Genomic DNA, 21,786 nt, shown 5'->3' with positions numbered 1-21,786 from the left:
AGGGGGTTGAGATGAATAAACAAAACAAAAACAACAAATCTGTCTGAACTCAATTCCTTTTTAAGATTGCAATACAGTGAAGTAAATAAGTATTTGAACACCTGTCTATCCCCTAGAATTCTGACCCTCAAAGACCCGTTAGTCCCCCTTTAAAAGTCCACCTCCACTCCATGTATTATCCCGAATCAGATGCACCTGTGTGAGGTCGTTAGCTGCATAAACACACCTGTCCACCCCGTACAATCAGTAAGACTCAAACTTGTCACATGGCCAAAACCAAAGAGCTGTCCAAATACACTAGAGACAAAATTGTACAACTCCACACGGCTGGAAAAGGGCTACGGAGAAAGTGCCAAGCAGCTTGGTGAAAAAAGGTCCACTGTTGGAGCAATCATTAGAAAATGGAAGAACCTAAACATGACGGTCAATCTCAATCGGACTGGAGCCCCATGCAAGATATCACCTTGTGGGGTCTCAATGATCCTTGAAAGATGAGGAATCAGCCCAGGGTGACTGTTGGTAATACACTAAGAATTCATGGTTTGAAATATTGAATGGCACGGAAAGTTCCCCTGCTTAAACCAACATATGTCAATGCCAGTCTTAGGTTTACCAATGACCATTTGTATGATACAGAGGACGTGGTCAGATGACACCAAAATGGAACTTTTTGGTCATAATTCCACTAACTGTGTTTGGAGGAGGACGAATGATGAGTTCCATCCCAAGAACACCATCCCTACTGTGAAGCATGGGGATGGTAGCAACATGCGTTGGGGGTGTTTTTCCTGCACCTGGGACAGGACAACCGCGGCCATGTATTGTGAGATTTTGGGGAAGAAACCCTTTCCCTCTGTAAGAGCAGTTAAGATGGGTCATGGCTGGATCTTTCAACATGACAATGACCCGAAGCACACAGCTAGGAAAACCAAGGACTGGCTCCGTAAGAGGCATATCAAGGTTCTGGCGTGGCCCAGCCAGTCTCCAGACCTAAACCCAATAGAAAATCTTTGGAGGGAGCTGATATTCTGTGTCTCTCAGCGACAGCCCAGAAACCTGTCTGATCTGGAGAAGATCTGTGTGGAGGAGTGGGCCAAAATCCCTCCTGCAGTGTGTGCAAACCTGGTGAACAATTACAGGAAATGTTTGACCTCTAATTGCAAACAAAGGCTACTGTACCAAATATTAACATTGGTTTTCTCTGGTGTTCAAATACTTATTTGCACCTATATCACAAAAAAAAAAAAAAAAAAAACATACATTGTTATTTCCGGATTTTTCTTTTACAATTATCCCTCCCACAGTGGATATGCACCTACGATGAAAATATGATGATGACTTCTTGCAATATAGCAGGGTGTTCAAATACTTATTTTCTTCACTATATGTCCTAGGACTGTTTGCTAACATGGCCGCCGAAGAAATCCCGCCGAATGCTTTACACAACTTTATTGAACATTGTGTATAAATACACATGCAGATTTCAAATGTAAACCCAAGTGAACTCAAGTGCACCCAAACCTGGAAACCCCTAATCATGCAAGGATGCTTGGATTATTCCCCAAACAAAGAAACATCCTTTTAAAAAAAAAAAAAATATATATATATATATATATATATATATATATATTCCCATCCTGACAAGAGCACAAACAAAACCCCACCTCACCATCTCAAATGAATTGCGCTCTTGCCCGGGTTTTATTTAAATATATTGTTTTCCTTATTAAATGCTCACATATAAATAAATAAACTTTTATCAAATGTGCACTCACAGAGTGAACTCTTATTTACAGTACGGTATAAGTATCGTAGCGGTTTCGTTCTCGCTCGGGAAGGGGGTGAGTCAGCCCCCCTCCCCAAAAAAAAATGCAAGGCAAGAAGCAGAGACGCACAAAAAGCGACGGGTCGCCGAGCCGAAAGCAGAGACAGCCACACTCCACCGTGGAGAATAAACGCATCGCCGATGGAAGAATACCCCGCCAACAATCTGCCACATAACTAATGCTGAAAAGCCCCCCCCCCCCAATTTCGAAAAATGACTTGCCCCCGATCCTCAAAAGCACAAGCATTCAGCCAGAAAAGCGAGAGAAGCCGTCACAAATCACATTCAACCAACCAGAGAAAAAAAAAAACTTTAAAAAAATATACTTATTTGAGGGGGGGTGCCCCTATTGAGGAGGGGGAAAAAAAGGCAATCACATACATGTGGTCAGTGTTCACTTTGCATACATTCTGGCCCTCCTGTGAATTATGAAAAAAAAAAAAAAAAAAAAAAAAAGACGTGGCTGTGATGTGCCAAGCAGGTTTTTTTTTTTTTTAACTCTGGACATTCAAGTGCATTTTTAAAGGGGCCATGCAAAAGGGATGAAATGTGTGAGATGAAGATTTAAGGCTGAGCAAGCGCGCACGTATTTCCCTAACGCTAAAAAGTATTGCAGACTATATCGTTTGTATATCTATGGCACGTCATTATCTGAGGTCTTCGTTTAGCGCTAAAAGCATCTAGCCGCGGACATGCTTATGGGTTGAGCGGCAAACGGCCGATAGAGGGCGCCGCTGATCGCCGGACGTGAAAACAAGGTCACGAGCTTGGCATAAAAAAAAAAAAAAAAAAAAAAAAAAAAAATCATAAAATTAATAACCTAACAAGAGTCCAGACGTGAGATTACGTATCATGTGCGGTAATGAAGGCAGCCTCCTGCGCACGTCGTCAGAGAAAAGTCACATCACATTCATCTCTGAAGTACCGCAGTGTCTGGCAATAAGAACAAAATTTTAAAAAATGTATTTTTTTTTTTCGGAAGTGGATGGTTGGTGATTGTGCAAGTTCACAACGCTTCAGCGCAAATGGACACCACGTGGCTGTTCAGTGCTTAAAATATGTACAAATGCAGCGGATTAAAAGCAGAACTTTCTCTCGGAGGTATAAAAGACTCGTCGTGGGAACGCGAAGCTGCTCGGGCGGAGCCGCAGAATGAAAACGGCCGCGGAACAAAAACGTAAGGTGTGACAGACGCGCGCACGAAAACGGTGATTCAGCCACAGAGGAGGGGGCTCTGAAATCTCAGCGTACCACCAACGCCCACTTTGGGTCCACCTGGCGAGCCCGGGTGGGCCCGATGGCACCTGCCTGCCATGCTGTGCATCCATATGGCTTTTGGATGGAAAGATTTCTCTCTCTCTCTCTCGCTTATTCATGTCCTCGCTTGTCAGTTGGCGCTCATGGTGACATCTCGACAGGGCGCCTCCTCCTCCTCTTCCTGTTCCGACTCGTCATCGTTCCCACACCGGTTCTCGTTCAGGTCCTCGCTCAGAGCGGCGGCAACGGGAGAAGCTGCACCCCGAACCGAGGAAGCGCTCCTTTTCCCGTCGTTCTCATCCTCGTCTTCCACTTCCTCCTCCTTGTTGTCCTCCTCTTTCCCACGGTCGAGAGCGAAATACCCGGTGCCCTTCACCGTGTCCTGGCGCTGGTAGAAGAGCACGTAGCCCGCTTTGGACTGGACATGAGCACAGAGGATCTATTAGGATTCAAGCCTTTACCGTACTCCCACTGTTCCGCAGTTCCAAACACATACATTATATATACATACATGTGTGTATATATAACCATCCATCTAGTTTCATTGCCGCTTATCCTCACGACGGTCCCGGGGAGTGCTGGAACCTATCCCAGCCGTCAACGGGCAGGACGTACGGGGTACACCTTGAACTGGTTGCCAGCCAATCGCAGGGCACATAGAGACAAACAGCCGCACTCACAATCACACCTACAGGCAATTTGGAGTGTCCAATTCATGTTGCGTGTTTTTGGGATATAGGAGGAGTGCCCGGAGAAAACCCAAACAGGCATGGGGAGAACATGCAAATGCCACACACGCTGGGCTGTGTTGAAACCCCGGTCCTCAGAACTGTTAGGCCAACGCTTTACCAGTTGATCCACCGTGCACTGAGCGGGAATTGGGAGAATATATATATATATATATATATATATATATATATATATATATATATATTATATATATATATATATATATATACACACACACACACACACACAGACAAATTATGCTAATTTAACATCTAATTTCCACTAGTCCATCTATGGTATTTTTCATTATATTATTAACTTACATGATTATATTGTTTGGTTAAACAACATTTTGTAATTCTGTGCGCTAAACAGTGGAAAAAGGCCTGTTATTTGGAGAACCGTGCAAGTAAAACAGGACCAGTGCTTCAGAAATTTTCTAAAAAGTGTCTTTTAAATACTATCTTAACGTTTTCATATGATTTCTCCATATCGCAAATTGTGACCCATCTTGAGCTGGGTGTGGAATGCATCGCCTGCGGGGGATTCAAACCAGCCCTCCATTGACTGTGTTGCTTGGACTGTGATCAACTTAAATGGGACTTAATGACATGGTTCTACACACACCATTTTGTAGGACTATGCGGAAACTTGAACCCTCAATTCCTTTTCTGCTGAGCTCAGATTTTTCAACAATGTGGCACATCCAGCATAACTCATCAAATCTACACAATTTTGAGGACTTTGCAAAGATCATTGAACAATGCATTTTAATCATTTTCCACCGGGTGCCATTCGTCGGCCGCATTAGTCTTTTTGATGACTATAAAACAGGACAGATACGAGCGCACTCACCACTATTTGATCCTCGCTGGCAGGTGACACGCTGCTGTCGTCAAAGTTGTACCACTTTCCGTCATCCGCGTTCTTGGCGTAAGCGGTATCTGAGCAGAGACGACATGCCGTGATGTTTTATCATACTTCTGCAATTCTTTTTCCACATGACAAAATGTCACGGCTCGTCACAGAAGACCCACTCACAGTGGCCTCCGCCCATGCCGCCGTAGTGGTTGGAGACAGCGATGAGGTCGTATCGACACGGTCCGCTGTTGGGGTTGATCAGGAACTCGGACATGTCCAGATCGCTAAGGAGAAATCGGCAAGTGTAAACAAATTATAAGGAGGATTATGTTGCTTGAATTAATCATGTGTACCTGAGCGGGAAGTCAACGAGAGAGTCGAGTTTATCCCTCATGTAGCGACTGTAGGAGAATCTTTTCAGATGGACCACCAACACTGGAGGAAGTGACCACAGATCCAGCTTTTTCGTGGCCTGCTGGTGTTGCTTACAGTTTGGACAGTACCTAGAGACATGTACCGTAATTTCTCAAAAATAATATGCACATTTTTCCAAAAATATTTTCAAAAACTTAAATGGAGCGCATTATATTTAGGTATGGATGAAAAATAAAAAATACAATCACATTGTATAGTTTTATACAGGTACAAAGAGAGGTAAGAAAAAAAAAGGTATACATATATATTTCGATATGATATTCAATGTCTTATGTCACACATTTATATTTAATATTGTGCGCTCCCAACCTGAACTCTATGACTTCCTCGAGGACCTTCCATTTTACAATCGTTAGCGTAGCATATTTGTTGCTACTGCACCAAAGATCAGAAACGACTGCCCATGAGTTCGTTTTAACTTAAACCAAGACAAAAAAATGTCGACTACAACGGCGAGTTACGCAGCTGCTTTTAAAAGAAATTTGTCATCGCTCATGCCGATGACGCCGCCAACCCGGAAGTAGCGCCGCAGTCCGAAACAATGATAGCTCGCCTCGATGGTTTCAAGTGGGCATAAAAACGTGAGCTCAAACTACGTAATACGAGCGTCATGGGCACGTTAAAGCTATGGCGTCGGGTGGGCAAGAGGCTGCGCTGCGGAAGCAAAATTCTTGGGATTCAAAAAACGTCTCCCCACAAACGCCATGGATGGCACACAGGATGACATGCTGCGGGAGCAAAATAGGATCGCCGTTCATGAATTCAGGAGGCACCAGAACTGGACCAAGTCACCAAAGGTAGCTACGATGGATATTTTTCAGATTGGAGATGAGCCAAGGATACGTAATGTAGAGGATAAACTGCACTATGCACAAGCGTTTTATGCACAAATATTTAATGCAAAAAAAATGCTTAAATCAAACATTGACCATTTATTTTAGTTGGTTTAAGGATTCTGTTCTGACAATTACAGGGACCAGGACAAGTGTCCTGTGGCCTGTCCCGAGATTATATTACCGCTACATCACCACGTGCACAATGATTATTATTAATAATTGTTATACAGATAGGTTTTTTGAAAAACAAGTACAAACCTGACAAAATAAAAGATAGGGATAATTCCCAATATTTTGAGCATATGGGTAGGAGCGAATTGGTGGTGCGCATTGTACATTGGTAGAAGGGTTCTCCTGATTTTTATTTATTTATTTTTTTAGGTCAACTTTGGGGGTGCGCATTATACTCGGGAATTTACGGCATGTCTTGATGGCTCACAGTTCAGAGGTTCTCAAACTCATTCCACCAAGGAACAACTACAAAAAATATCATCAGTTTCCTCATGACTAGTGTACAAATGTTATATTTGATGGGAACTCATAATATGCTTACCAAGGATCCTCAGCTCCCAGCTTCTCCTTCGTAGTGAACAGCTCGATGCAGTCTTTTAGCTTGAAGTAGGCCTTCTTCTGAGGTTTGTACTCCATGCTCTCATGCTTGTCAAAGTCCTGGACAACATACATATTTATGTGTATTACTTCACAGAATAGAAGAGTCCCATATGTGATGCAAGCTTTACCTCAACCATACTGTCGTCAAAGTACTTTTTCCTGATCTTCGGCTCCCACTCCAAAGACAGATAAGACCGGTCTGGAAGACAATGACAAACTCAAAAGAGTAATTGTGAAATGTGAATCCGCAATTTTTCACAAATGCTAATTAAAGTTCCGCCATAAAGCGAGTTATACCATTGAGCCGTAAGTGTCCTTCGTCAAACCGAATCTGCCTCGTGTCCTCCTTTATGAGCGAAAGGTCCATTTTCCCCGTGTTATTGAGCTGGAATGTAAAAAGTTTTCTTTTGCTGTGCCCGCTGAACTGTTGTCCTTTAGTGGAGTTCTGCGGAGCAACCACGCCGTTTTCCTGCTCGTTGTCCCCGCCCACGGAGTCCTCAGACTGGCTGTTGTCATTCTCGGAAGGCAACTCTTGATCCTGACTGGACTCATCATCCTGCTCATCAGTCTCCGTTTCACCTTAAGTAAGAAAAATGATTTTTGTTTTTTTAAATTGAAGATGTTAAGATTTTTTTTTTGGCGAGTAAGGACTTTATTTGGAGACCTTGAGAAAGCCTATGACAGAGTACCAAGAGAGGAACTGTGGTACTGCATGTGCAAGTCTGGTGTGGCGGAGAAATATGTTAGAATAGTACAGGACATGTATGAGAGCAGCAGAACACCGTGCTGTAAGTGTGTCAGAAGAATTTAAGGTGGAGGTGGGACTGCATCAGGGATCCACTCTGAGCCCCTTCCTGTTTACGGTAGTAATGGAAAGGGTGACAGATGAGGTTAGACGCTTAGTAAGTGAAGAAACAGGTCCAAGCGGGGTGGAACAGTTGGCAGAAGGTGTCTGGTGTTCTATGTGACAGAAGAGTCTCCGCTACGATGAAGGGCAAAGTTTATAAAACAGTGGGGAGGCTGGCCATGAGTGAGCAGGTTGGATAGGATTAGAAATGCGCTCATGAGAGGGACAGCCAAAGTTGAATGTTTTGGCGACAAGAGAGCAGACTTTGATGGTTTGATCTGGTGAACGAGAAACTGAGTATATTGGTAGAAGGGTACTGCGCTGCCAGGCAAAAGAGCGAGAGGAAGACGGAAGACCTGAGGACAGTGGGTGTGAGAGAGGATGCACGAGATAGGCTTAGATGGAAAAAGATGACACGCTGTGGGACAAGCCGAAAGGAAAAGAAGAAGAAAGACTTACTTGGCGACCCCTCCTCCAGTACGCCGTTGGTAGCATTGCCGTTGACGGTGTGTTCTTTAGTTGACTGAGTCTCTTCGCAGTCGTCCTCATCGTCCGCTACGGTGGATCTCACAAACCGGCTGCCAACACAAGACCGCTTTCATTCACAACGAAGCATTGGGAAGATTACAAAAGGTAAAAAACTGGACTGCCTTTGCTCGCAGCAATGAGCAAAAAATTGCTTTTAGAATGTGACAAAGGCGTATAAACTCACCAGAGGCGCAGTAGCAGCATGTTGTAGAGTTTATCCTCATTAAGCATCCGAGGCACAGCGATGAGGAAAGGCTGCCCAAACAGCGGCGTGCTGGTCTGGTTGTATCCCGACTGTTTGTACTTTTCCCTCAGGTGCACTGGGATCACAACGTGGTCCGTGTCTTCCACCCGGTTCACCCCAATCTCAAACCTTTAGTGTGATAGTGCAATTTATTTGGTTTTAACACCTTCAAGAAAATCTACATCCAACAGACTACGAACGGAGTACATTTTTATAGAAAGCGGTTGGAACTCATGGAGTATTTGACACTCACACATAGATGTCATCTCTTTCCATGATACTGCTGAGGTTGTCGTTGGTGGCGAAGATCCGGTGGAAACAGTGGCTGTAGATGTCTGTTACGATCATCTGAGAGAATTGAGATTGAGGATTGGCACAAAAAAAAAAAAAAAAAAAAAAAAAAAAAAAAAATCATGAACTCTCATTTAGTAATTTCAGCTTATTTATCTACAGTGAAGAAAATAAGTATTTGAACACCCTGCTATTTTGCATGTTCTCCTACTTAGAAATCATGGAGGACTCCGAAATGTCAAGGTTCTGGCGTGGCCTAGCCAGTCTCCAGACCTAAAACCAATAGAAAATTTTTGGAGGGAGCTGAAACTCCATCTTTCTCAGCAACAGCCCAGAAATCTGTCTGATCTAGAGAAGATCTTTGTGGAGAAGTGGGCCAAAATCTCAGCGTGCGCAAACCTGGTGAACAACTACAGAACACGTTGGACCTCTGTAATTGCAAACAAAAGCTACTGCACCAAATATTAACATTGGTTTTCTCTGGTGTTCAAATACTTCTTTGCAGCTGTATCACACAAATAAATCGTTACGAAAAATAAATAAATAAATAGATCATACATTGTGATTTCTGGATTTTTCTTAAAAGGACATGCATGCATCTATGATGAAAATTTCAGAGCCCTCCATGATTTGTAAGTGGGAGAACTCTCAATATAGCAGGGTCTTCAAATACTTATTTTCTTCACTGTATTTGTGCAGTTGGTTATCAGGATTTAAAAAAAAAAAAAAAAAAAAAAACTACAACAAATGCGCCCAAAACGTTTGCCGAGGGGTTGCATGGACCAGGCCAGAACGTGTTAGACCTTGGGCCCGATTCAGGACTTTCATTCAACTTTGCAAGATGACGGGGCATTTATTGGAACAAAAATCGAGCAACATTAAAGGGTGGATTTCTACTCAGGGCTCCAATTTAGTGCCAAATTAGAATGCTTCATCCTTGGCAGAGGTCCACGCTCCGCTGAGTGCTTTTCTGGTTCAATCACAAAAAGGACAAAACTCAGCCCTCCATGTCATTTGAGGGTGGATGGACCAAGGGCACTTTAAATAATTAAATATCTATAGTTGGCGGTGTAATAGTGGGAAAGGTCAGCGATTTAATGTGACGGCTCCGAAGAGACGGATCTCTCCTTGACATTGGACTGTGTGTACCTTTTCAACGGGCACCCCAGACAGACCGGAGAGGGAGGCGCACAGGTCCGAGATGTAGCCCACCTTTGGGACCGTCAGCTTGTACTGAAAAATGAAAAACATACGTGAGCAACTGCATTGAGAGGCCTTGAGAAAACCGGTGTCAACAGTTACCTGGGTGGGTTTGGCCAGAGGGTCCAGCCTGACTAGATAAACCTCTAATGTCCGCTCCTTCTTCATGGGCAGGGGCAGCGTCAAGTAGCAGAAGGGATCAAAGGTCACGGAGACCTTGGAGCACACAGGACACACCAAGGTGGACTTAAAGAGGCCATGAAAGATGTCAACAATTATGGAGTCGTTCCTCTTGATGTGGTTCTCCCAAGCCTCCTCGGCCACCACCTGTGCACAAATATCATTTTCACATATTTCCAACAATTACGCAAGGTGAGATCCTGCCGCGCACGGCGCCACCTTATCGGGCCGCCCGTTGGCATCCTTCAGCTGGATGTACGGCTTCTTCCTGATCCGGTTCAAGTCTTCGTGGAGGCCGTCCAGGAGAAAGGCCAGCAGCTCGTGGGAGTCCTGCTGCTGGTAGCCTGAGAACTGAGGGGCGAAGCGGCCCACTTGGGTCTGGAGTGAGTTTGGGAGAACACAGAGAAGGTAAACTAAGTTCACATACAACGTTAATTTAAATTAATTCACCTTAAAAGGCCTTGGGGTAACATAGCTGTATTTGCAGGACCACAATTGCTTTATGAGCTCAGCATACGCTCGGGCAATCTCTCCCTTCATGCCAAGTGGGTTGTCCACGTTCAGCTCACTCGTGTACTTGTCTTTGAGGAAGTAGTCCGTCAGGGGGGGGATATTACTTAAACACTGAGAGGACACAAGAGCAGCACAGGACAACGGTAATCACACAGTGGATGAGCTCCATTTACATTTGAAGTGTCACATTCTCCTTGGCGTGCGCGCCGTTCGTTTTCGGAGCCTCATCAAGTCTCTATCTGTGGAATTACGCCGTGCCCTCGTCGGAAAAGGCACTTACCTGCACAGCAGAGTTCATGAAGCAAGTGTTGCCCAGGTTCGACAGGCCACAGAGGCCCGCGTGTTCGCTTTGCCGGCTCTGATCAGAGTAGTCGTAGCTGTTACTGTATGTGTGGTAGGATGGTAAGCTAAAGGTTGCGTTCTTCACACTGCAATAAATAAAAAAAAATAAAAAAAATAAAAAGGTGAAATGTTTGGCTTGTATTAAGCACAGAAAAGATCATCAACAGAAAGTTAACCTAGTTGCTTTACTCCTCAAATTTTTAGGAAAACATTTAGCAATTCACTAAAATGACCAACGCCATGAACTAAGTCTGCAGTGAGCAGACCTCTGAGGGGGCTGCACGACAACGTTGCTCGTTTCCGGCTCCCATCGGTCGAGGGACACAGCTGTGATGGCGGAGGAGGCGCCGGCCTCACAGTTCAACACATGGTGGTCCACCCTCCGGCCGTCCAGTTCTACCGTTTCAGACCTCAGGCACCACCAGCAACACAGGAGCATGACATCTCAGCCCCGCCCCGGCCCATGCCGGCCTGCATGTCTCTACAAAACTAAATCGGCGAAAGCCTGGTCCAAGTTGGCTTTAAGTCCGGGGAACGTCGATCCTTGCATAGTTGAAGTGCGGTTCACTTCTCAGTTCACTTCAGTCTGAAACTCCACTGACTCCCCAACTCTAGCACAGACCAACAACCAAAACATTTACAAACACTTTATCTCTACTAGACGAATGGATAATAATCATCTACCATCTTCTCCTCTCACCACACTTATTTCCTCCACTTGTCCTGTCCTCTGGTCCGGTCTCCGGCACCTCCCTCCGGCCTGCCTGCTGCCGATGCTGCTGCCGCTCTACTGCTTCCAGCAGATATTTATAGCAGCGGCAGCAAGGATGCTCAAGAGTACAGCTACCGAAGCTCGAGGTGCACAGAGAAAGAAAAGAGTGCGGGGAGTTGGCGAAGGAGGGGCGGACGGCATGACGCGGTGGGGGTCTGGAGGGAGGGAGGGCTCTGACAGATGAGAGATGGGCTTGGAGGGAGAAAGAAACCAATAGACTGCATCCAGCTGATGCTGCAGTACTCACAAGCCTGATGCTCCCGGTAAACGTACATTGATGCACGTTTGTACAATCTATGCAATCACTCCCCCCTGCGTACGCACCATCTGGGTCAGCCCCCGGTTTGGCACAGCCTCCTTAACGCTCTTTAACATGCCGCGGTTGTCTTAACAAGGCTTTCAAAAAGAACGAGGGGCAAGGATGAGCGGATAAAATCTACTGCAATCTGAAGAAAGTGCATTTTTTATGACGCTGGGCTCCTGGCGTGCGCGAAAAGGAAAAGTAGTCGGAGCGTAACTGAAGGTCACTTGCCTGCGAGGACTTGCGCATAGCAATGAGCTCGCTGGGACAAGAGGGGGTAAAAGAGGGAAGAGCAAAAAAAAGGACAGTGAGGAGATGTTCCAGAAATGACTGTGACACTCTGCTGCTACCACCAATCACAGACCATGGCAAAAGTGGGGAAAAATATACAAACATTATGGACTATTACATATGATAAAAAAAAAAGAGGTCGCATGCATAAATCAGAAGAAACAAAGGAGGGCTTGTGGGGAAACTCCGCATTCCCAAACTCACAAGCCAAGACAAGATGGAATCGCTGTCAATGGCTGTGACGTGTAAACCTGAACCCATGTGACCAAACATTCACCCTCCATGTGGCTCAAAGTATGCAAAACGCAGAGTTTTCATCAAGAGCATGCAGTAAAAAACACGTCAGGTGAAAGGAGGAGACACTTTCGCCCACCAATCAGACAAGCAGTGCGCTCTAGCTAGCAAAGGGCGGGCTGATGTTGCCTCAGGGTTCCGTCGCTTTCTGGTTGAAATTACACTCAGCTCTGGTTAACCTTGCCTTGAAAGGGGGGCAGGGAGACTGCACGAATATGAGAAACCAGGATTTCTTTTATGCTTAAAAAGAACAATTGATTATTTCCCCCTTGAGGAATAATAATAACTAACTGGATCGCTTGCTTGTTGTAACATACTGCATCATTTTGAGATTACAAAGATGCTTTTTGAAGGTACTTCCAACAAAGAACCTTACCGGGTTGTCCGGTGGACCCCTTACTGGAACCTTCCATCACACTCCTGTTCGCCATCAAGCATACTCAATATTTCAATTACTCCATGAGTTATTAAATGTCCTTGTATCCCTTGAAAGATAGCATTTCTCATAATCCCCCAGCTAAACAACAATCTGCTTTCCTCCCAAAACCAATTATTAAACAAAACCGGTTTAGTGACATTTTTGCCTTTTTAATATAAACTTGAAAGTTTGTCGATTTTTAGATGAAATGATACGGAGCAAGGGTAAAGCACGTCGTTGATATTAGCGTAGTTCAATGGTGAGGTGTAATCAATACACCTGATTTTGACTTGCATCCTCTATGGTCCGTTGAAGAAATAAAGGCATCTAGCAACTACACAAAATCTACAAAACTTAATGTATGTGCACACGAGAATGAAGGCAATCAAGTCAAATCAAGACATTTCACCACGCTTGATGTGGGCTATTAGCTCCCACGGAGAAAAGCTGACCAAGATACCCCCCGAGGCACCATCGGCCACTTGGAGAGAGCACTGCTGTCACAGAATTACAAAGAAAATCAATCACATTTTCCCCTCGCCGTCACCTCAAACAATCGAAACCGCATCCTGAGCAAATTTTCTTTCAGACTCGAATCCCACAGCCAGAGATGGGCGAGAGCTCGAGTAAAATGGACAACGGAATTGCACGCAACTCGCCGCCGCCGCTCCACCTCTGCCTGTTTCGAGATCCGCGCGTCTGCCCCCGCCGCTGCGACTAAGTCTTACTTCCTGCTGTTGAAGCTGCCGTTATGATTGTTTGTGAGAGATGAAGGTGAGATCTTTGGCAAAGCGGAGAGATTGGAAGCACCGGATGACCTTCGAAAAGATAAAGAATAGAATAGAGCATGAGTTAGCGGAGGGGAAAACAGTTGCAGAAAGGTGCCAGATAAATAAAATTTAAATGAAATCAAATCAAAACAGTGGGTATGTGTCACCAATGAAGGCTCAAGCAAAAACAGGTAGCCCATGTCATAGAGAATGAGTGAGGTGCTCGCGTGACAAAAGCATCACAAACAATAGCTCAGCTAACTCGGATTCCATCATGTCTTATGGTGACTAGAATCTCAGTACAGCTTACGCTTATCAGTCCAAAGTGTTACAAACTATTTTCACTTTCTGCAGAAAAACCAAAAGTTCTTCTCCGGGGTCCACAAACAAAAATAGAAGCCGGGACTGCTCTCACTTGGGTGTGTCCGAGCCTCGGGGCCAGGAGCCGTCTTCGTTTTTCTGCTCTATTACGAGAACCTGCAGGAGACATCACAATAGAAAATGCTGAGGCAACGAGGGGGCGGGGAGGCAGGGGAGGGAGGGGGGAGTGCCTCCGGCTGCTATTGCTCATTAAAAAAAAAGGAAGCAAACAATGATGGAAGACGACGGATGGATGAACATTTCATCATATCTTCAGGAACGCAAACCTAATCTTGACTGATGTAGTTCTACACCGAAAACTTTTGAGTTTAGACGTCAACATTGTGCATCTTGTCTGAAAAGGGTGATTAAAACATGTATACATTTCCATATTTTCACAGTGCTATAGTCGTCAATTTTTGTGACGCCTACAAATATATACTTCATGATGCCAAATTATAGGAATGCCGGATCTGCAATGAGCAAAAAGGTCCCCAACCTGTCCTTGATAGAGTCCGGCGTCTTGGATGGTACTGTCCGGTTTGTTGAGAGGTTCAAAGGTGTTGCTCATGTACCGGTTCCAAAGTCTGGTCTCCTTCTCGTCTGGGATGCTGAAAAGTTTTCGCATCTCCTTTTCTATTAGGTCTGCAATAGAAAGTGTACATTATTTCAAGAAGTAAATTAGACAAACATTAATTGGACACTCTAAATTGCCTCAGGTGTGATTGCGAGTGCGGCTGTTTGTCTATGTGCCCTGCGATTGGCGGGCAACCAGTTCAGGGTGTACCCCGCCTCCTGCCCCTTTGATAGGCTCCAACAGTCCCTGCAACCATTGTGAGGATAAGCCGCAAAGAAAATGGATAGATGCAAATTAGACATAAAAAGGGGAGACTATGTATCTAAATGGCTTTTGTTGCAATGTAACCAGTTTGGCGTGACGCTGAAGGGTAACCTGAACTTCCTGACTGATGTTTTGGAATCTTGCTCAAGTATTTCTAGATAATGTTATTGGCGCATGATGTCATGTACTTTGTGAAATGCACGGGTTCCTCGTTTGAAAAAGCAACCTCAAAACATGATCCTTCCACCCTCATATTTAAAAAAAAAAAAAATCAGGCTTGCAAGTCTTCCCTCTTTTTTTCCCCTCCAAATCCAACAAGGTCATTACGCCCTAACAGTTCAACATTAAATTTGTCAGACCGCAGTACACATCTTTTAAAAAAATAAGGTCTTTATCGAAACTGTAATGAGGTTTGAATTTTGTACCGGCTTCCTCTGGCAGAGTGGACCTTCAGCCCATGTTGGTACTGTACTCGTTTCACTTTACAAGGTTCTTTTGTGTTTGTTGTTGGGTTAATATGAACATTTCAGACCAATGCGCACACTCATCTCTCTCGGAAACCCAGAAACGGTCTCCTTGCTGAGCGGTATTGATAGATGGACATTACCGTGGTATGTTTACACTTGCGTATCATTCTTTGTACAGATGAACGCGACACCTTCAGGCATCTGTAAATTAACTTGAGCAAGTCTTCAATTCTCTTCCCGATAGCTTGGCTAACTTCTTTTGACTTTTTCCCCCATGATGTTACACAAAGCAACGTTTTATGTAACGTAATTTCTGGCTGACAAGCCACGGCTTTTTTCACACACTTTCAACCCTGCGGTGATGCAGATAATTTGTGCATTCTTTCTAACAGCCGCAAGGGGGGACTTGATCGGAAAGGGTAAGGAGACCTGTGGAATATATGTGCCGAGGAAGTAACTTTTACCGGCACTGTTAGCGTTACGCGAGGATTAGCGGTGTGCTAGCGTGTTGCTGCTGCGTTACTGCCATGTCTCAGTTATATTTACCGCTAAGTTTTATTTTAACCAGCCCTGTGAGCTTTAGCGCGGCGCTAGCGTTAAACTCTGTGTACTGTCTATCTTTGTAAATATCTCGTGCTTGAATGTGGGTTTCAATGTGGGCACTTGCGGCTTTTGCACAGCTGCGGCGTATGTGTGTACCAAATGGTTATTTCCTTAACAAATGTATTCAGTGAGGCTTATCACCAGGTCTCCATTCTAAAGGGGTACGCTCATAATTACAAACGTGTGAATGTGAATTATATGTGTAATAATAATAATGATATGTATATAATATGTGAATAATAGAAGAAAGTGGTGAAACTGGACGAGATTTTCTTTTTTGAGTTTAAAAAAAAAAGGCTCTCGTCTGAAGCCAAAGTAGAAAGTACAGGATGAGATGGTGTATAATGTTAAAAATTCCACCTTGGCACAGCCTGATCAAGGATGAAAGCACAGATGATACAGTGGACAAAAAGCTAATTCTGTATTTTAAATATAGGAGACAACATGACATTAACCCGAAAACTGTTTGGGAGCATCATTCAGGTTTCAACATGCATTGGGAAAGATATTCTGCAAGCAATAATTCAGTTTTAAACCAAGAAAAACAGACGAGGATATCATTGTGGGTTAAAAAAAAGCGACATTTCAAATTTATAGTTAATAGTGGGCTTGGTATGCATTTGTATTGTATTTTTTTTGTTTGTTGACATTTTCATTTTAACTTAGCAAAAAACACAAAATTGTTCTTAATGGTCTGTTGGGAATGTAATCTGAACCTTTTAATGAGCCATGTAACTTCAATGGAGGACACTGATTGACCACAGTGCATAGTCTGATGTTGCTCACAGTGGTCAAAGGGGGCGCTCACGGGGTTGGTGTGCTTGCTCAGACACGTCAAAAATTAGAGGGAATATTGGCCACAGGTGTGCCTCTAATTCAATCAATTTTTGTCAATTAACATCAGAAGCTTCCAAAGAAATTGGAACTCATCATCTGAGTTTTCCCAAACTGCTTCAAGGCATGGCATCATATTGTATGTAAATGTAATTTTGGTAATTGTAATTAACCTTAAACAGTAAAGGTTTATCCTGATTTAAGGTCCAGACTGCAGTCTTCTCTATTTTGTATGCAAATATCTGGTTTCAACTGTAGATTGTTGACTTACCAATGGTGTCAGCCTTGCTAAAGCGCCTGGTGATCACATTGTCCATATTGCTGTCCTCGCACAGCATCAGCTCTGTCAGGTACACCTCCACCTTGTAGTGCTTCACAAACATACCTTGCTCCACCACCTTGTGAGTAGACACAACAAGGGGGATATTAGCATAAACGCAGTTCAACAAGGTAGTGGCTAGAATTGCTTTGTTTATATTAATGTACAATGTGGGGCATTCACACCCTTCCTGGCTTCTAACTTGTAACATTTACAACCCTCATGTTAGTCACAAACAACACACGGACTTCAGACTAGTGAGTTTGTGTCATGGCTGCCGTTCAGCTGACAGAAGCACAGTTAAGAGTGGAAGGCCTAAATTAGCAGCACCTTGTGGGAAACAGCTGAGGGGTCCCAGCCTATTTATTTCAACACTGCACAGCTATGACACACTCACAAAACACAGACTCTTGAATTCGGATTCCCACACAACCAACTCAACCAATGTCAAGTGGAACCGCCAACAGCCACATTCGCCAGCTGATATTCGCCCCGACACTCCACCCCCGTTCCAAACCTCAAGATCCCCAGCGGAACCGAGATCCAACTGTCCGTGAGCGAGGCGGAAAAGTTGTTGCCAAGCAGAATTCCTCGAATCACCGCTGAGTCAAAAGCTTTTTATCCCTCCCGCCTCCCTTCGCGTTGACGCCACTCGCGTTCAGTATGACCTCAGCGAGTTTCGCTACGCTCCAAATTAAACAAGGACAACCATGCAGCTGGTGCTAGCGAGAGAAAGAGGGGCAATCTTATGACTGGAGTCCTCGTGTAAACCCTACCCCCCTAAAACATGGACACCGGGATGGTGACTCGAAACATGAGATAAATAAAAAGGGTGATGAACCTCCTGCATCTTGTGCAACGTAGCTCTCTCCATGTAGCTTTTCAGTCATCCGGAACGTCGCCTGAAAATAGAAACCCCTCTGCCACCCGATACGTTGCAGCGCGTACGTGGTCAAATGGGTGGGTCAACGGAGGTGGGAGGCAGGGAAGGGGAGGTGGGAGGCAACGCATCGGCAGCCATGATAGCATGACTAGCCAAATGTGCAGGTGGTGTCTAACAATAGCAAATGTGTTTCTACTGATATAAATACAGGTGTGGTCAGTTACTACCGACTACCAAAAATACTGCCACCCGTACCACTAGCAAAAATATGAAAAAATAAAAAAATATGTATACAGATAGCAAAGAATGATTGACACAAAATGAGTCTTTAGCATCATTACAACATTCAGTTCTTTTGTCGCACATGAATAACCAGGAACACAATGTGATTTGTAAACTTGCATAAATCATGTCAATGTTTTTACCTATCAGGTACAGTCTCCTCCAAAAGTATTGAAACGGCAAGGGTATTTGTTTTTTTTGGTATACTGAAGACATTTGGGGTTCAGCTCAAAAGACATGAGGGAAAAACAAAAGTTCAGAATTCCAGCTTTATTTTCACGGTATTTACATCTGTAAAACCTTTCAGGACAGCGTACCTTGTGAGCAAACGTATTGAAACAAACAAAGGAAGGTAAGGTGAGTAAGATTTACTGTTTGGTGGCATAACTCGTACTTGCAATGACTGCCTCAAGCCTGCGACCCATTGACTTTCCAGCCCTTTATTGTAGCCTCTAAGTTCTTGTTTGTTTCTGGGGGGGTTTTCCCCTTCAGGAGGTAAAATTGCATTCTCGATTGGGTTACAGTCTGGTGACTGTCTTTTTCCCCCTGATGAAGCCTTTTCTCCTGTTGGGAGTGTGTTTTTGGGGTTATTGTCTTGTCGCAGGATGTAATTTCTCCCGATTTTTTGGGATACATTTTTTGGGGGATCTGACAAACAAAATGTTTTTGTAGATTGATAATTTATTCTGCTGCTACCACCATGAGAGACACAATCAAAAAAGACTAATACCTCCACCATGCTTCACAGATGAGCTTGTGTTTTGGATCATAAGCAGATCTTTTTTTGGCCAAGCTTTAGCCTATCTCTTTGTGAGAGATTAATCTTGGTCTCCTCAGTCCATTAAACTATGTTCCAAAACTTTTGGAGTTCATAGCGATACTTCCTTACAAAAGCCAATCTAGCCATCTGATTTTTTTTCTGCTGGTGAGTGGTTTGCATCTTATGATATGGTCTTTATATTTCTTCTCTCAAACTGTGGATTGTGATATCTTCACCCCTGCCCTATGGAGATTACGTACTGTCACCCCTGCCCTATGGAGATTACGTACTGTCATCTACTGCTGATGATACCCTTCGACGACCTGTGATAAGTCTGTTGCTCATTCCACCAATAGTTTATTTTCAGGACATTCCAAATGATTAAATTGGCTACGGCCATTGTTTGTACAATATCTCTGATCGATTTTCCCTCTTCTCTTAGCTTCAAAATGGTTTGCTTTTCTCCGACAGACAGCGACCTGTTTTTCATGTTTGCTTATCAGCAAATACAGTTTTCACCGGTGAAACTCAAAGCCCAAAACAGGCACAATCTAATGTTTAAGCAATCAATCCAAAAGTCAACACCTCAGCAACTAGAAAAACCCAGTCACGTGTTCCAGAACTTCTACTCACTTAAAAAGTGTGTGGATTCAAACAAAAAGATGCTCTGTCCTGGGGTTTTTTCAACCCATCTAGTTCTTCATCTGAATTCTGAACTTTGGTGTCAAATGCATCTTTTGACCCGAAACTTATATCTCTTCAGTATGCAACAAAAACAAAGGAATTGACGTTGCCATTCCGATACTTTTGGAGGGAACCGGACCCTTTCAGGGGAGTGACGCATCGTATTCTTCCTTGTTGCAACAGAAATCCACCATTCCGCCAAGTCATACCTTGCGTGCGATCGGTTCTTGACCTTCAGTCAGGCCGTACCAGCTGACTAGCTTATTCCAGCCCTCCGTGGGGACCAGAATGTAGTCAAGCTCATCAATGAGGTGCTCCTTGATGGCCAGAACATCTCTATCTACAGGTAAAAAAAGAGGGAGAAAGTGGGTGTCATAGGTATGCAGAAAGTCCTTTTGCAGATGACAAACAAGCGAGGGATAAAGCCACCAGACAATGAGCACAAAACACAAAGAAGGTATGCAACAGAGAATTCTATGAACCTGCCAAAAAGAAGAAAAAAAAAAAAAAAAAAGCCAGTCAACAATATTGTTTGTGCTCCCATGAGCTATTTGTTGTTAGTTGCCAGAACTATTCTAATCCTCCTGCTGGGAAGCGACTGTCTTACCTCTGAGAAGACCAGCATTATCAACCGGTCCGGGATAGACATTCTGGTCGCCCATTTGGTATTTGTCCCAACTGTCAAATCCCACATATTTCTTCCACTGTTTGAACCAGTGACTGTCGACCAGGTACCTGCAATGATGACGAAAAAAGTTACATTTTAAATCGAGTTATCGCTGCCATTTCAGACCGTGGACATGGTTCGAACATGGGATGGTTTTCCCTTTTAACAGGTAAACAGATTTGATGAGAGCACGGAGTTGAGTTCGGGTTGCTCGATGGGGGGGGGGGCAGCTGGTGTTCTGATTTTGACAGGTGCTTCTTTTTCTGACTCCGCCCTTAACAAGTCAGCGAGAGCTCCGGTGTTAGCCATTAGCTTGACCCCATCGCACTCAATAAACGGAGCGTCTAGTGGTCATGCCATGAATTAAAAGGGATGAATTGAAACGGGGGGGGTCAAATACAGTCGCCCAAAAGTGACGTAATTTCAATGTGTGCAGGTCAACCGACGATACCAAACACATATGAAGCTGCCAGGCTAGCTGGAAGCTAACTGTCAACACGGCTCTGTATTCGCCGCATTCACCCTCCTCCGTGGCGTCGACAGTCGCGGCCGGGGACGGCGGCGCCCACGCGGTGCTTTCAAAACGCCCCGAAGACAACCCTTACCAAGTGTCGCCCTTTTTTAGTTGCGTTTTAATCAGTGCCGCGACCTCTCCTCTCTGGGTATCCAGATCGGCCGCTCCTTCTTCCGCCATCTTTCCTCAGTCATGCTCCGGTGCATGATGGGAAAGCAAGCGGCGGGAGGGGGGGGACGCGTTTCAGAGGCCACGTTGTGCGTGATAGGGAGTGACGCACAGTTTTTCAGCCAATCAGGAAGGAGTAAAGGCAGACGAGAGTCATATCTCGGGTCATGTCATTTCTTTTTTAAAATGATGACCCGGAGTGATTATGTTAGAAAGTGTTGTCCTCGAGACTAAAATACCTCGGACTAAGATTTTCCCATTTCTTCAAAATGTTGTATTGAAATTGATTAAAAAAATAATATTTTTCGCGAAAGACTTACCTAACCCAATGGCCAACGCTTTATGATTTTAATTAAATAGTGGCGCAGGGAACCTTTAATTGTTAACATACAGGATGACGATATAAATTACATCCTCAGAAAAAAAAAATCCGAGTAATGAGAAATCATCAGATAATTTTTAGACAAAGCCAAGGAAATAAGACCATGTGGACAATCCGAAAAGTTGGTGGATAATCGACATGGATTGTTTTTTTTTTTTTTTAATTTTTGTTTTGGGATTTTCTCTTGCAATATGTGCACCAACACCACTTTCTCTTGTACTACAAAACCGAAATTTAAAGAAAGACTATAATACTGGTTCAGCAGCCGAGGCGTGATGATTATTCAAACAGACAATGTAGACTTACACATGGGATTTTACATTTATTTAAAAAGAGACTTACAAATTTCTCTGTACAAACAATTCATCACAGTATAAAATAAAAGATTACGCTGACATATTAGTTCTGCAGGCATATTTCCAGCAATTTTCTTACACGTAAATACAAAGGACAAAAGAAAAAGTACAATTATATTT

The 21,786-nt window shown here is 44.0% G+C and overlaps 1 protein-coding gene across 11 annotated transcripts; it reads right to left on the bottom strand.

Moving 5' to 3' along the window:
• Positions 1 to 1,496: 1,496 nt before the first annotated feature.
• Positions 1,497 to 20,997, bottom strand: LOC133493482 (ubiquitin carboxyl-terminal hydrolase 15-like). 11 transcript variants are annotated; one of them, XM_061806870.1, is made up of 22 exons: positions 20,852 to 20,997; positions 20,187 to 20,314; positions 19,789 to 19,919; positions 16,923 to 17,049; positions 14,406 to 14,551; positions 13,962 to 14,023; positions 13,505 to 13,594; positions 10,639 to 10,786; positions 10,296 to 10,469; positions 10,065 to 10,223; positions 9,768 to 9,992; positions 9,615 to 9,698; positions 8,428 to 8,522; positions 8,115 to 8,303; positions 7,862 to 7,980; positions 6,853 to 7,134; positions 6,684 to 6,772; positions 6,497 to 6,612; positions 5,026 to 5,175; positions 4,853 to 4,956; positions 4,667 to 4,755; positions 1,497 to 3,500 (listed from the first exon to the last, which is right to left on the bottom strand). In XM_061806870.1, exons 1-22 carry the CDS (start codon positions 20,938 to 20,940, stop codon positions 3,213 to 3,215), a joined length of 3,084 nt encoding a protein of 1,027 aa, XP_061662854.1. In that variant the 5' UTR covers positions 20,941 to 20,997; the 3' UTR covers positions 1,497 to 3,212. The 11 variants fall into 11 exon arrangements, 10 of the variants coding, with proteins under 10 accessions (XP_061662854.1, XP_061662855.1, XP_061662856.1 ...); XM_061806871.1 differs by having other exon boundaries at positions 6,684 to 6,754; XM_061806872.1 differs by lacking the exon at positions 13,505 to 13,594.
• Positions 20,998 to 21,786: the final 789 nt, after the last annotated feature.

Source organism: Syngnathoides biaculeatus, chromosome 20 (genome assembly GCF_019802595.1).
Source record: "Syngnathoides biaculeatus isolate LvHL_M chromosome 20, ASM1980259v1, whole genome shotgun sequence".
NCBI classification, from domain to species: domain Eukaryota; kingdom Metazoa; phylum Chordata; class Actinopteri; order Syngnathiformes; family Syngnathidae; genus Syngnathoides; species Syngnathoides biaculeatus.
This window is presented reverse-complemented; position numbering and strand designations above follow the sequence as displayed.